Here is a 16302-nt window from a genome sequence, read left to right on the forward strand (position 1 = left end):
GGTCAATGCCCGAGGATCTTGGGCGTGCTGTCGCAATAAGTTGCTGAGCGTTGATCTGAATGGCGTCCGCTGGGGTTGCACGCGTATTGTTGCGATTAGGTCATCATGTGTGTTGTTGCTGCACTTCTCGCCAAGAAAGAAAAAAAGATCCCACTATATATGATATGAGTGTGGTATTTTCTTTTTTTTAATTTTTTTTTTATTTTTGATGTGAGAATTGATATTACAACTGGGTCTGTATCCTAGACGGGTCGAATTGTTAGTATGCTATACAGGCTGCCTGCAAAAAGGCTGTGGGAACGGAGTATCCCCGCAGAGGAAAGCCCACGGAATGTCATGTTCAAAACCCTCGCAGCTGACAGGCCGAAACGGCAGCAATAAGTGAAGTGGGTTTCCATGGGTTTGGGCCATCCGATCGACGTGCGGGGGGGTCCACCCAACTACTCCAGGCTCGAAATGGAACATGGGCCCTAATGACCCTTTTGCCCATTTTTTTCCCGGGAGTCGAGCACCAACAATGTTGGGCCAAGTCTCCACTCGCAATAAAAAACATTCCGAAACGGGCTGGGCTATTCTCATGGGCCAATACTTGGAAGGGCCTCGATCACGCCCTATTCCACCGCTCCAACGGTCCAACCAGGATCACGACGCTGTCGCCATGAGCCCATGATCAAAGACGCCGTGAGCTGGTCATTCGGAGCTTAGCGGAGAGTGATCAGAGTGGTTCGATCAGCGTCAGCATGTGTGCGTGTGCGCGTGTGTATGCTCCGACAGACGCGTCCTCGGACTTCTCGGTAGTCGATCTACGTTCAGTGCGCGGTCAGCGCGGGTGGCTAACTAAGTTCTTACATGAAAAAAAAAAGAAGAGACTACCCACTGCTCAAGCAATCTACGGCAGGATGTCACGTCTTCAGACATTGACAACACCGTCTTGCAACCCAACCCACCAGCAATCCACCAATTGACTGGCTGACCAACTGACCTGCACGCACCAGAGGAAGACGGCGCCAGCAACCAGGACTCCTGCTGCGAAATGACCCCCGCCGGGAATCTTGACAAAAATGAGAAAATAATATATTATATTATATGTAAGAATAAAGCTCCAGGGTTTTGTTATATAGATCGCAGACAAGCTCATTGCAAAAAGGTGTAATATTTTATTTTTCAGCAGAAACAGGTTCTTATTCTATTTTATTAGGCGGCCCTTAAGGCCTTAATTCTTCTTAGTGAACACCTTGACGTCTCTCCACCGCGACTCCATCCTGTGCGACGGCCGCGTCTGCGTGTACACCCCGAACTTGAAGGTGTGCACGCAGCCGCCGCGGCCGGCGACGCGCAGCCGGCGCTTGCCGTCGACGAACACGGCGAGCTCCGCCGCGTCCACGTCGTGGACCACGTTGAGCTTGAACCAGCGGTCGTAGATGCGGTCCTCCACAAGCTGCCGGTCGTAGTAGCGCAGCGCGCCGCCGTAGACGTGAAGCATGAGCGTCGTGGCGTGCGGCGGCGCGGCGCCGAACACCTGCATCACGGACACCCCCGTCGTGCCGGAGGGCACGTAGCCGTAGCCCTCGAACTGCCACACGCCGGAGCTGTAGTTTTGCTGCAGATCGATTAATTGATGATGATCGAAAGAGACGGTGTCAGTGAAGATTGACTGATGGAAGGCATTTTCAACGGATTAACTAATAACCTTGCATGCAGGGCTTCATTATCAGAGAGCATATCAAACAGTCCGTCTCATCCCAAGGTTCCCAGTGCCATCCTCGCCCACGGCCGTCGGCAAATGCAAGTGCTAGGAGATGCTCAGCTGTAACATTCCGAAAATTACCTAAAATAAATTGTGCGCTAAAATTTTGCTTCGTCGTTGAGCTCGAGATCCCTCCTTGAAACCATAACCCCAGTTTTCCGGAATCCTCCCTGTTCCGCCGAATCTCCCGATTCCCCAAAGACCCGACACCTGTATGCAGCACCCTGTTTCCCCTCGACCTGCGCGTCGCGCTCTCGCGCGCCCGGACGCCAAGCGTGGCCGACCGGCTCCGCGATCAGCGCCGTGATCCCGGCGCGGATCCATCTCTCTCCCCCTCTTTTTCTCCCTCCATTTCTTTTTTTCCATTTTCTTTTCTTTTTTTCCTTTTCCCTCTCCTTCCCTCTCTCTCTCCTTCCTTTCTTCTCTGCCGCGCGCGTGACCCAGCCCCTCCTGCCCCCTGCTCCACCCGGCCGCGCCCTCCACCGGGACACGCCGCCTTGGACCCCGCTCCGGCCACGCAGCGCGCCTGGCCCGGCCCGGTCCTCCTCCCCTCGCACGCCGCCCGGTCCCGCTCGGCCCCCCCCCTTTGCGCTGGCCCGCTCCTGAGCACGCCCCCGCGCGCCGCTCGCCGCGCGCGCATCAGGCTCGCCCCGGCCCGCGCCACCGGCCGCTCCCCTCGCGCGCCGCCGGTCCCGCTCAAGCCGCTCGCACGCAGCCGTACCGAGCGACCCCGCGCGCTCACGCTACGCCGCCGACCGTCGTTGACGCGGTACAGCGGCAACGACCCACGCACAGCGCCACCGGCGACCCGCCGTCGTGTCCCATCCCGCTCGCCGGCCCCTCCTGCCCCGCTCCACCGCCTTGGCTGCCTATAAAGGGGGCCAAGGAGCACCCCCGGCGCTCCCACGAACCGCAGAGCCACCGCCCGCTGCCTCCTTGCCCTCCTAGCGCCGCCGCCAGCACCGCCTAGCGCCGCCGCCACTGGTACCGCGGAGGCCCCTCCCCACTGCTCCACGGCACGAATCAAGGTAGGGGATGGCACCCCTATGGCCTCCTGATGCTTTTCCCCCTTCCCCCATCCGCTATCGTGGCCCAGAGCCGCCGGCCAAGCTCCATCGCCGCCCGTTGCCGCCGGCCACCGTGGCTAGGCCACCTCGGGCCACCTCGGTCTGAGCCATGGCCGGGAGTCGAACCCTCCCAGCCCCCACCTCCTTTTCCCCTTACCCCGGAGCCGCCTCGGGCCCTTGGCCGCCGGGTTTGGCCACACCGGCGAGCCGCCGGCCCCTCCCCTGTTTTCCCAGCGAGGGGGAGGAAGAGGACTGGCATTTTTGCCAAGAACCCCCTCCACTTTTCTATATTCACTAAGGAAACCCCACCCCTTTAAAGCCTTTTTCAATTAAAACCCCTTCTTTTGTTATATTCTCAAATTAAACCCCCACCATATAAAGTTAATTACAACTAAGCCCCTGACTCTTTCAGATTAACCCAAGAAACTTCTAAAATATAAACCAAGCCCCTGCCGACTTAGTCTTAATTACAATTAGGTCCCTGGACCCCTGTTTAGGGCCTAAACGCTCCCCTGACCTATCATTTTATGTGCCTAACGACCCCGGCTTAACTTAAAATTTTACCCCGCCTCTCCTAACTCAGTTTTGGCCATACCATTCAGAAACCATTCAAAAATAACAATCTATGCTCTATATTTCATGTGTTCCCGTTTCGAGCTCGACGACAAATCTTTGTTTTGATTGTGTGCTTGTTTGCGCTGTAGACCACGGAGTGAACGAAGGAGAACCCGTCAACGAGCCGTGCTGTGAGCAGGAGAACGAGGATCAATTCCACGACCCCGAGCCCGAAGGACAAGACTTCTCCGAAGGCTTTGAAGACGGCAAGTTCAATCCCATCCTTTGATGCATGTTTCTGTCCTAGTTTTTATAAACACAACCCAATGGCCTGTTTTAAAAAGTTGCATATGTTTTACTTGCATGAAAACACGGTTGGATAGCCACCCCTTGATTTGTGATGACCATTCCTTGACCACCTAGATTAATGTCTGATTTTGCTTGGACGTTAATCGATATTAGAATGTTTAGGACTTTACTCATAATATAATTTATTTGATAAAGAAAATGTGTGCGTGTGGGAAGGGATAAAATGTGGATTTTCGAAAGATGAGTATGGACGGGATGGACGGCATTTCTGTGTGAATTGCCGACTGGTGTGCTTATGCCTGTGTGGCAGGGCAAAGAAGGGAGATATCCATCTTGTCGTGTCTAAGGACCGAGTTGGTGTGTCATCTCACCTAACTCCACCATCGTGCAAACCACTCGACCGTTGAATGGGCAACGGCGTAGCATAAATCCCACTAGTTGGTGTGGTAGCCATCAGGAGAGCTGAGAGCAACGGGTAACTAAGGAAAAAGGGATAAGCCCCGAGTGGCTTATGCCCGGTTATACCTAAGTGAATGGTCAATGACCCCTTGGTGTATCCCGTGATGGCTAGTCAGGCTTAGCTATGGTGGGTAATGGCTATGTTGGGATCTACACCGACACGACGGTGTTCGAGTTGTGGTATCCTACTTGTGGGTAAAGTTGCACACCTCTGCAGAGTTAAGAATCTATTCGAATAGTCCGTGCCCATGGTATTGGGTGAGTTATGGTGTGGTCACATAACTAGTGTTTCTTTGGGATGGGCTGGTGTGAGTTGTTTTGGAATTGGTTCCGGCAGTTGTGCCGTGTGCTACGACGGACGGGGAGTCCGGTAGCAGTTTTAAAACCTGAACTCTGTGTTACTGCAAAAAAAAACTGATTTCTAAAAGGTTTTTTGTAAAATAAACCCCTGCATAAAATGCCGTTTTTCTGCAAATTAAACCGTAACCTTATCCTTGATTTACCTATGCATATTATTCTGTTATAACCCCCTCCGTGGGTGTGGTTGGACTTGCTGAGTACGTTTGTACTCACCCCACTCTTACTTTTTACAGAAGAAGACCCGGACTTCGTACCAGACGACGCCGAGTAGGGTTATCGTTCTACACCCAACCTTGCCTGTGGAACCGGCCCTGTTGAGATGCCTCCGCTGTCGTAGTACTCTGAGCCCGTAGTAGACCCTATGTGGTTCGCGGTCTGGTGTTATGTCGTAGCCTGGTTAATTATTATTATCATCTGTATCGAGTGTCCTCCAAGGTTTGTACGGTTTTGAACCATCTGATGTAATAAATGTGGCATCAGCCTCCTGGGACTGGTGCTTTGTATCACATTTAAGTCTTCTCTTATGAGGGGACGCTTCAGGTGGTATCAGAGCCGTAGGTTGGCCGTAGGACGTGACCCTAGGAGCGAAACCCGTTTTCAGGACCTTTCACCTTAGGACTTTTCTATCCTTAATCCTTTCCTCACACAAATACTTACCTTGGGTTCTTGCCCTGTTCCAGATGGCTGACGATGGATGGATCGGCGGAATCTGTTTCGCAGAGCCCGGCCTTCCTAAGTTGTTGATACTCAGCCTGGAACGCATTGGAGTTGTGGATCCGCCAGAGTTTCTTTACCGGGAGTATGACTCCAAGGGCACTCTTCGGTGTGACCTGATGATCTTCATAGCAAGAAGCACCCGCTACCCAGATGTGGACCCTTGGTTCATCTCCACCACTGGGTTCCGTTTCCCGGATACCTATCGGAAAGCCGCCCGTAAGGCCCTGCGACGGCTCCGAGTGATCTACAGGCATCACCTCCAGCAGACCCCTATGGGATTTTTCCCGCCGACTGAAGGAAGGGGACGCACATGGATTGCTAGGATGAGAGGACTTGGAAGAGAAGAAGAAGACCTAGAAGTCACGGTCTCTCACCTATCCATCTATCTCACCGGCCTAGATGAGCTCTATCGCGAGCAAGCAGCACAACTGAAGCAGCAAGTCCACAGAGCAGAAAAGGCAACCCAGAAGCTGGAAGAACAACGGTCGAGGACCGTACATGCCGAGTATTCCCTAGCCGCCCTCCAAGTCCAAATGGATGAAAAAGAAGAATTGGAAGAACAGCGGGCAAGAGCCACACGCGCCGAGGACTCACTAGCCGCTCTCCAAGCTCGAATGCGGTGGTACGAGGCTCGCTGGGGAATAGGAGGATGGATAGAGGAAGACGCTGAAGAAGAACCCGAAGAGGCTCAATGGGATGTAAACACCCAGACCGAAGAGGAAGAGCCCATGGAAACCCATTGGGATGTTGGAACTCAAACTGAAGAAGAAGAACCCGAGGAAACCCATTGGGACAAAGGTACTCAGACCGAGGATGACTTGACGGATCAGTATCTTCCCCTAAAGAAGCGCTCTCTTAGGATTGAGGAGGAATCCCCATGGTAGGAGTTGTCTCCAAGCTAGAACCTTTGCTCTAATAATAATCATGTAACCATGAAGTTGTACCCCACCATGATGCCATAAATAAAAATCATCTACCCCTTTGTGTACCTCAAATAATTGTGCAAGTTTTTCACCCTACTTTTATTTTCAGATGGCTGAGGAAGGATGGACCCAGGGCGACTGCCAAGCTGCGCCTGGTTTCCCCAGCCTCTTGATCAACGCCCTGGAAAGCCTTGGAGTCACGGAACGCCCAAGGTACTACAGCAGAGAGTACGAGCATCATGGCACTCTCCGCTGCAGGGTGATCCTAGTCGTCGCCAGAAGTGACCGCTACCCCGACATCCTGTCATGGCGAGTGACTGCTACAGGGTTTAGGCACCAGGACACCTATCCCCTAGCCGTCAGGAAAGCACTCCGTTATCTGTGCCGGATTTTCGAAGGACACCTCGCCCCCACACCAATGAGGTTCTTCCCACCAGCCATCAGAACTCAAGTTTGGGAAGCTCGAATGAGAAGCCTGGAACGGCGCCGCCATGAAGAAGTTCTCCTGTACCAAGTAGCTGCCTACCTAGCCTCCTTGGATCAGCTCTTTGACGAGCAAGCCAACTTGCTGAGGGAACAGACCCATCGAGCCGAGCAAGCAGAGCTCGCGGTAAGACTGCAACAGATCCGAGCAGTCCAAGCCGAGGCAAGAGCCGCAGCCGCGGTCAGCAGCGAAGCAGTTGCTCAAGAGAGCCTCAGGCAAGCCCGGGATCGGCGTATGCAGGAATGGACTAGAAGTGGAACCCCAGTCCCAGCAATTGGAGAAGACCATGTTCTGCTCGGAACGCCCATCGTAGGATGGGGACCGCTCATTGGAAACCCACTAGCCCCACCCGAGAATCCTGGAAGGTCTACGGCCGCCGCCGCAAGAGAAGCCACAACGCAACCCCGGGAAAACGGAGGTCTAGAGGATGGCGAACCGGGACCACTCATTTCCCTGGAGGTCGTGAGTTCCTTTCCGAGGGAGGAACCCACTCAAGCCGATGAGTCAGCCTAAAGTGATAGCGACCGTCAAGGGATGAAGCCGTGTGGTCCGACGAAGATCTGTGCCCCTTTTCTTTTGTAGTTGTGTACCCGGTCGTGTAGTACGCGTTTGGCTTTGCCCCTTGTTGTACCACCCTTGCTGTAATAAAGTTGCTTGTGCTTGTTGTTTGTGATGATTGCTTGTTGATTGTGTGTTTGCTGGCAGTAAATAGATACTGCCTTTTCAAAAATATGACCTAACCAACTTAAACATCACCTAATCTTAGTCCCAATCCACTCGTTCTGCAGATGGTTTCCCGAAGCATCACAAGGGCCTCTCGAGTCAGGGACCCTGCAGCCGCTGATGCGGGAGTACACCCTGACGGGCAAAACCATCCTCAGGAAGAACAAGAAGTGAGTCAGGGTAGAGGAGAAAATCATAGTGCACAGCTGCCACCACCACCACCACCACCTTTCGTGGACCTGGCACAAGTAATCCATAACCAGACTCTCATACTGGAGACACTGGCCAATGCTCTAGTGAACAGGCAGCCACGAGAGCAGACCTTTAATGACAAGCTGACAGCTTTTCTGAGGGCCAAGCCACCCACTTTTGCCGGATCCAGCAACCCCTTGGATGCAGATGACTGGCTCCGCGTGATCCAGAGGAAGCTCGAGCCATTTGGGTGCCAGGATCGAGATAAAGTTCTTCTGGCTGCACATCAACTCACCGGGACTGCCTTAGCCTGGTGGGAGAATTACTGCGCTGCTGCCAGAGATGCCTCCACCATCACCTGGAATGAATTCGTGAGGGAGTTCCGCCGTTATCACATCCCCTCGGCCACCATGAAGCGCAAGGCAGATGAGTTCCGCGCACTTCAGCAGGGGAGTATGTCGGTGGAAGAATATACTCACCAGTTTATGGAGCTCTCTCGATATGCGCCAGATGAAGTGAACGACGACGAGAAGAAGCAGGACATGTTCAAGAAGGGACTAAACCCAGAACTCAGGACCCTGCTCACCCCTCAGATCTACCCTGATTTCAACACCTTGATGAACAAGGCAATCCTCACCGAGAGGGCTAAGATTGAGGAAAGAAAAGAGAACAAGCGCAAGTTCCTGGAGAGTAAGTCTCGCCAGCAGGATCGTTTTCAGAAGACCAGAAGTCTCAGCTACAACGCACCAAGGTCCCAAGCCCCAATGCAGTACAAAACTCAGTCTCAAGTGACAGGACCACGGGCCCCTAACACACAGCCCAGAAGCCAGAACACCATGAGGGCCTCACAGAATAATGCGAGCCAGGTCACCAACAACAACAGCAACGTGAGAGCCTGCTTCAACTGCCGTGAGACGGGTCACTTCATCGCCGACTGCCCCTATGCCAAGAACAAGCCGGCTACTTCGGCTTTCTCCAACACAGTGAACGGACCCAAGCCAGTTCTGACCGGTGCCAACCGAGTGCCCCTCCGTGGCAACAGCAACAACAACAACAACCAGCAGAGGCAATCCCAGCAGTCTTTTGGACGAGCCCGTGTCAACCACATCGACGCACAGGAAGCTCAAGGAGCCCAGGGCATAGTACTCGGTGAGTACCTAGTCAGCTCAACTCTTGCAACAGTACTGTTTGATTCTGGAGCATCACACTCATTCATATCTTCGAGTTTTGTGGAGAAACATAAAATACCTACGGTACTACTAAAAACACCCCTATTAACCCGGACGCCCGGAGGAGACATCAGGTGTCAACTGGGTTGTCTACGGGTAAGGATCAATTTAAGTGGGGTAGAGTTTTTAGAAGACCTAGTAGTACTTAAGTCAGAAGGGATAGATGTGATCCTCGGAATGGACTGGCTAAGCAAACACAATGGCCTCATAGGTTGTACGGACAAGGTAGTACATCTGACAAACCCAGAGGGAGTCCGAGTGACCTGTCACACCCGGGAAAGCGGAGCAAACCCGATGATATTCAGTATGGAAGCCAAGAACTTGGATGAAGTCCCTGTAGTGAATGAGTACCCCGATGTCTTTCCCGAAGAACTTCCCGGTATGCCACCAGATAGGGACGTAGAATTTGTCATTGATCTTGTTCCTGGAACCGCCCCCATAGCCAAGAGACCGTATAGGATGGCAGCCTCCGAGTTGGCAGAATTAAAGAAACAACTAGAGGAACTACAACGGATTGGCTTTATCAGGCCAAGTTCGTCACCTTGGGGAGCCCCGGTTCTATTCGTCAAGAAGAAGGACGGGAGTATGAGGTTGTGCGTTGATTATCGAGCACTGAACGAAGTCACTATCAAGAACAAGTACCCTCTTCCCAGGATCGATGACCTTTTTGACCAGCTAAAAGGAGCCAGATACTTTTCCAAGATTGACCTAAGGTCCGGATATTTTCAGCTCAAGATTAGGGAAAGTGACATTCCGAAGACAGCCTTTGTCACCCGATACGGACAGTTTGAGTTCACAGTGATGTCTTTTGGACTGACAAATGCACCTGCCTATTTCATGAACCTCATGAACAAAGTGTTTATGGACGAGCTAGATAAGTTTGTCGTAGTCTTCATTGACGACATACTTATTTACTCGAAGAGTATTCAGGAGCACGAACAACACCTGAAGGTAGTTTTGGAGAAATTGAGAGTGCATAGGCTATACGCCAAATTCAGCAAGTGTGAGTTCTGGCTGGAGAAAGTAGCTTTCCTTGGTCATATTCTGACCGCGGAAGGAGTAGCAGTGGATCCCGAGAAGGTTGAAGCAATCTCCAACTGGCAACCACCGACCAACGTCAGTGAGATCAGAAGTTTCCTCGGATTAGCTGGGTACTATCGGAGATTTATTGAGGGATTTTCTAAGATAGCCCGGCCCATGACAGAGCTGCTCAAGAAAGAGAAGAAATTCACCTGGACGGAGTCGTGTGAAAGAAGTTTCCAGGAGTTGAAGCGAAGATTGACGACAGCCCCAGTGCTAACCCTGCCGGATATTCATCGGGATTTTGTCATCTATTGTGATGCGTCCCGACAAGGATTGGGTTGTGTGCTGATGCAAGATGGGAAAGTCGTTGCATATGCTTCCCGTCAGCTCAGGACTCATGAGCAAAATTACCCGACTCATGATTTGGAGCTTGCAGCCGTAGTGCACGCACTTAAGATCTGGAGGCACTATTTGATTGGAAATAAGTGCGAAATCTTTACCGATCATAAAAGTCTGAAGTATATCTTCACCCAACCAGACCTAAACCTGAGGCAGAGAAGATGGCTGGAATTAGTCAAAGATTATAATTTGGAAATTCATAATCACCCAGGTAAAGCCAATGTAGTAGCCGATGCCCTAAGTCGGAAATCCTATGGGCCCAAGAATGACCATTTACGAGAGGAAATGGCACGATTAAATGTGCACATTGTCCCTCGAGGTTCCAGCCAAGTGCTGAACGTTCAATCCACTCTAGAAGAAAGAATCAGGAAAGCCCAAAAATCGGACAAGGGACTGATGGAAATCCGGAGGCAAACCGGAGAGAATAAGGCCCCAGACTTTCGAGTTGATAATAAGGGAACGTTGTGGTATAAAGACAGAATTTGTGTGCCCCAGAAAGGAGATTTCAGGCAGATAATCATGGATGAAGCCCACAACTCAGCCTACTCCATCCACCCAGGATCCACCAAAATGTATATGGACTTAAAGCGGAAATATTGGTGGAATGGGATGAAGGCAGATATTGCACGATTCGTCGCCCATTGCGATACTTGCCAGAGAATCAAAGCTGAACGCCAGAAGCCGGCAGGATTGTTGCAACCCCTACCCATTCCGGTTTGGAAATGGGATGAAGTAGGAATGGATTTTGTAGTGGGCTTGCCCAGAACCCAGAAAGGACATGACTCCATATGGGTAATAGTGGATTGCCTTACTAAATCAGCTCACTTCATACCCGTACGGACCAACTATGGCGGAGAGAAGCTAGCTAAGCTCTATATAGAGAACATAGTGAAATTGCATGGTGTGCCCAGCCGAATCGTTTCAGATAGAGGGACCCAGTTCACCTCAAGATTTTGGAAGAGTTTGCATAAAGTCATGGGCACCAAGCTAGACTTTAGTTCCGCTTATCATCCGCAGACGGATGGTCAGACGGAAAGGGTGAATCAGATTATGGAAGATATGCTGAGAGCGTGTATTCTCACTTATGGCAAAGATTGGGAACAAAGCTTACCCTATGCCGAGTTCTCATACAACAACGGGTACCAAGCAAGCTTGGGCATGTCACCGTTTGAAGCTCTCTACGGAAGGAAATGCAGGACCCCTCTGATGTGGTCAGAAGTTGGAGAATGTGCCCTAGTCGGCCCCGCACTCATAAAGGAAGCAGAGGAAAGAGTCGCCGAGATTCGAGAAAAGCTAAAAGCAGCCCAGTCCCGACAAAAGAGCTATGCGGACAAGAAAAGACGGGAAATGAGTTTCAACCCAGGAGATTTCGTGTATCTCAAGGTATCGCCTATTCGAGGAACCCGAAGATTTCAAGTACAAGGAAAATTGGCCCCTCGGTATATTGGACCATACCGAGTTCTGAAGAAAGTTGGAGCAGTAGCATACCGTTTGGAGCTACCAGAAGAAATGTCGGATATACACCCAGTGTTCCATGTCTCGCAATTAAGAAGGTGTTTGAGGGTACCCGAGGCAGAGCATGTGCCAGTAGAAACGATAGATCTGCAGCCAGACCTGCGATATCAGGAAATACCGGTCAAGATTCTAGACACCGTCACCAGGAGAACCAGAAACTCCGAAGTACGAATTTGCAGAGTTCAGTGGAGCAGACACGGAGTAAAAGAAGCTACATGGGAGCGCGAAGATGCTCTGAAGAAGGAATTTCCCCACCTGTTTAGGAACCAGTCGAATCTCGAGGACGAGATTCATTTTAAGTGGGGTAGGTTTGTAACATCCCGAAAATTACCTAAAATAAATCGTGCGCTAAAATTTTGCTTCGTCGTTAAGCTCGAGATCCCTCCTTGAAACCCTAACCCCAGTTTTCCGGAATCCTCCCTGTTCCGCCGGATCTCCCGATTCCCCAAAGACCCGACACCTGTATCCAGCACCCTGTTTCCCCTCGACCTGCACGTCGCGCTCTCGCGCGCCCGGACGCCAAGCGTGGCCGACCGGCTCCGCGATCAGCGCCGTGATCCCGGCGCGGATCCATCTCTCTCCCCCCTCTTTTTCTCCCTCCATTTCTTTTTTTCCATTTTCTTTTCTTTTTTTTCCTTTTCCCTCTCCTTCCCTCTCTCTCTCTCCTTCCTTTCTTCTCTGCCGCGCGCGTGACCCGGCCCCTCCTGCCCCCTGCTCCACCCGGCCGCGCCCTCCACCGGGACACGCCTCCTTGGACCCCGCTCCGGCCACGCAGCGCGCCTGGCCCGGCCCGGTCCTCCTCCCCTCGCACACCGCCCGGTCCCGCTCGCCCCCCCCCCTTTGCGCTGGCCCGCTCCTGAGCACGCCCCCGCGCGCCGCTCGCCGCGCGCGCATCAGGCTCGCCCCGGCCCGCGCCACCGGCCGCTCCCTCGCGCGCCGCCGGTCCCGCTCAAGCCGCTCGCACGCAGCCGTACCGAGCGAACCGTCGTTGACGCGGTACAGCGGCAACGACCCACGCACAGCGCCACCGGCGACCCGCCGTCGTGTCCCATCCCGCTCGCCGGCCCCTCCTGCCCCATTCCACCGCCTTGGCTGCCTATAAAGGGGGCCAAGGAGCACCCCCGGCGCTCCCACGAACCGCAGAGCCACCGCCCGCTGCCTCCTTGCCCTCCTAGCGCCGCCGCCAGCACCGCCTAGCGCCGCCGCCACTGGTACCGCGGAGGCCCCTCCCCACTGCTCCACGGCACGAATCAAGGTAGGGGATGGCACCCCTATGGCCTCCTGATGCTTTTCCCCCTTCCCCCATCCGCTATCGTGGCCCAGAGCCGCCGGCCAAGCTCCATCGCCGCCAGTTGCCGCCGGCCACCGTGGCTAGGCCACCTCGGGCCACCTCGGTCTGAGCCATGGCCGGGAGTCGAACCCTCCCAGCCCCCACCTCCTTTTCCCCTTACCCCGGAGCCGCCTCGGGCCCTTGGCCGCCGGGTTTGGCCACACCGGCGAGCCGCCGGCCCCTCCCCTGTTTTCCCAGCGCGGGGGAGGAAGAGGACTGGCATTTTTGCCAAGAACCCCCTCCACTTTTCTATATTCACTAAGGAAACCCCACCCCTTTAAAGCCTTTTTCAATTAAAACCGCTTCTTTTGTTATATTCTCAAATTAAACCCCCACCATATAAAGTTAATTACAACTAAGCCCCTGACTCTTTCAGATTAACCCAAGAAACTTCTAAAATATAAACCAAGCCCCAGCCTACTTAGTCTTAATTACAATTAGGTCCCTGGACCACTGTTTAGGGCCTAAACGCTCCCCTGACCTATCATTTTATGTGCCTAACGACCCCGGCTTAACTTAAAATTTTACCCCGCCTCTCCTAACTCAGTTTTGGCCATACCATTCAGAAACCATTCAAAAATAACAATCTATGCTCTATATTTCATGTGTTCCCGTTTCGAGCTCGACGACAAATCTTTGTTTTGATTATGTGCTTGTTTGCGCTGTAGACCACGGAGTGAACGAAGGAGAACCCGTCAACGAGCCGTGTTGTGAGCAGGAGAACGAGGACCAATTCCACAACCCCGAGCCCGAAGGACAAGACTTCCCCGAAGGCTTTGAAGACGGCAAGTTCAATCCCATCCTTTGATGCATGTTTCTGTCCTAGTTTTTATAAACACAACCCAATGGCCTGTTTTAAAAAGTTGCATATGTTTTACTTGCATGAAAACATGGTTGGATAGCCACCCCTTGATTTGTGATGACCATTCCTTGACCACCTAGATTAATGTCTGATTTTGCTTGGACGTTAATCGATTTTAGAACGTTTAGGACTTTACTCATAATATAATTTATTTGATAAAGAAAATGTGTGCGTGTGGGAAGGGATAAAACGTGGATTTTCGAAAGATGAGTATGGACGGGATGGACGGCATTTCTGTGTGAATTGCCGACTGGTGTGCTTATGCCTGTGTGGCAGGGCAAAGAAGGGAGATATCCATCTTGTCGTGTCTAAGGACCGAGTTGGTGTGTCATCTCACCTAACTCCACCATCGTGCAAACCACTCGACCGTTGAATGGGCAACGGCGTAGCATAAATCCCACTAGTTGGTGTGGTAGCCATCAGGAGAGCTGAGAGCAACGGGTAACTAAGGAAAAAGGGATAAGCCCCGAGTGGCTTATGCCCGGTTATACCTAAGTGAATGGTCAATGACCCCTTGGTGTATCCCGTGATGGCTAGTCAGGCTTAGCTATGGTGGGTAATGGCTATGTTGGGATCTACACCGACACGACGGTGTTCGAGTTGTGGTATCCTACTTGTGGGTAAAGTTGCACACCTCTGCAGAGTTAAGAATCTATTCGAATAGTCCGTGCCCACGGTATTGGGCGAGTTATGGTGTGGTCACATAACTAGTGTTTCTTTGGGATGGGCTGGTGTGAGTTGTTTTGGAATTGGTTCCGGCAGTTGCGCCGTGTGCTACGACGGACGGGGAGTCCGGTAGCAGTTTTAAAACCTGAACTCTGTGTTACTGCAAAAAAAACTGATTTCTAAAAGGTTTTTCGTAAAATAAACCCCTGCATAAAATGCCGTTTTTCTGCAAATTAAACCGTAACCTTATCCTTGATTTACCTATGCATATTATTCTGTTATAACCCCCTCCGTGGGTGTGGTTGGACTTGCTGAGTACGTTTGTACTCACCCCACTCTTACTTTTTACAGAAGAAGACCCGGACTTCGTACCAGACGACGCCGAGTAGGGTTATCGTTCTACACCCAACCTTGCCTGTGGAACCGGCCCTGTTGAGATGCCTCCGCTGTCGCAGTACTCTGAGCCCGTAGTAGACCCTATGTGGTTCGCGGTCTGGTGTTATGTTGTAGCCTGGTTAATTATTATTATCATCTGTATCGAGTGTCCTCCAAGGTTTGTACGGTTTTGAACTATCTGATGTAATAAATGTGGCATCAGCCTCCTGGGACTGGTGCTTTGTATCACATTTAAGTCTTCTCTTATGAGGGGACGTTTCATCAGCTCAGCTGGAGGGCAAAGCTATCGAATTACTACTTAGTATTACCTTGATGCCGATCTCGGTGCGGGGCTTGGTGCGGCTGGTGGGTGTGTGGGGCTTGTCGGTGCAGTACACCCACATCCGCCGGACGCCGCCGCGGAACGCGAACCCCTCATGGAGCGGCACGTCGTAGGGCCTCTGCACCGGGAACTGCGCCTCCGTGAGCGGCACCTCGGTGAAGCCGACGGTCGTCGTGTCCACGGCGGCGGCGGCGCGCATGGCCAGCGGCGGCGGCAGCAGCAGCAGGATGAGCCGCCATGGAAGGGGGCTGTTGGCCCGAGGCATAGCCAGCTTAGCTTAGCTAGGACGTAGGTACTACATACCGTCAATTTATGCTCCGTTAAGAACGTCTTCAAATTACACATCCCTCCCTCCAATACTAAAAATTCAGGAGATTTCCAATTCAATCCAATTCCTATTACCTATAAACTTTTGGTAATCATCAAAATATATCTTTCTCTCTCCTAAATGAGGAGGTTTTCCTATATTTTATTCTTGATGATTGCATTTTAGTAGTCCGCTGCAGCAACTATTACGTGAAATATAAAAGTAGTTATTAGTAATGGAGAGAGAATGTATTTTAGATATAGGATATATGTCCCTGTTTAGTTCACAAAAATTTTTACGCGCTACAGTAATTTCGAACGTTCGAAATGTGGATAGCTGACAAAACCCATTCCATAACCTCTGAGCAAAATCACGAGATGAATCTAATAAACCTAATTATGCAATGATTAGACAATATCGTGTTGCGATAAACGACATGTAATGACGAATTAATTAGGCTTAATAAATTGATCTCGTGATTTGCCGTTAATTAGTTTTATAATTAATCTATATTTAATACTCCTAATTAGTGTTGTAAAAGTTGTCTAAAATTTTTTGGAATTAAACGCGGCCTAAGTAATCTGTTGGAGATGCTCGGCCGGTAATGTACAAAGGAATTTTTTTCTTTGTTTCGAAGAAAAAGAGAGAGGAACCTTAGCTTTTGGACGTTGTGTGTGCTGGGCCCAAAGTGCCAATGTGACCGGCCGGCTGTCTGTA

The 16302-nt window shown here is 51.7% G+C and overlaps 1 protein-coding gene across 1 annotated transcript; it reads right to left on the reverse strand.

The window, feature by feature from the left end:
* Window positions 1-1132: 1132 nt before the first annotated feature.
* On the reverse strand, window positions 1133-15543 carry LOC120689364 (citrate-binding protein-like). The gene is made up of 2 exons (XM_039971652.1): window positions 15265-15543; window positions 1133-1600 (listed from the first exon to the last, which is right to left on the reverse strand). Exons 1-2 carry the CDS (start codon window positions 15541-15543, stop codon window positions 1214-1216), a joined length of 666 nt encoding a protein of 221 aa, XP_039827586.1. The 3' UTR covers window positions 1133-1213.
* Window positions 15544-16302: the final 759 nt, after the last annotated feature.

This window comes from Panicum virgatum, chromosome 9N (genome assembly GCF_016808335.1).
Source record: "Panicum virgatum strain AP13 chromosome 9N, P.virgatum_v5, whole genome shotgun sequence".
Classification (NCBI taxonomy): Eukaryota; Viridiplantae; Streptophyta; class Magnoliopsida; order Poales; family Poaceae; genus Panicum; species Panicum virgatum.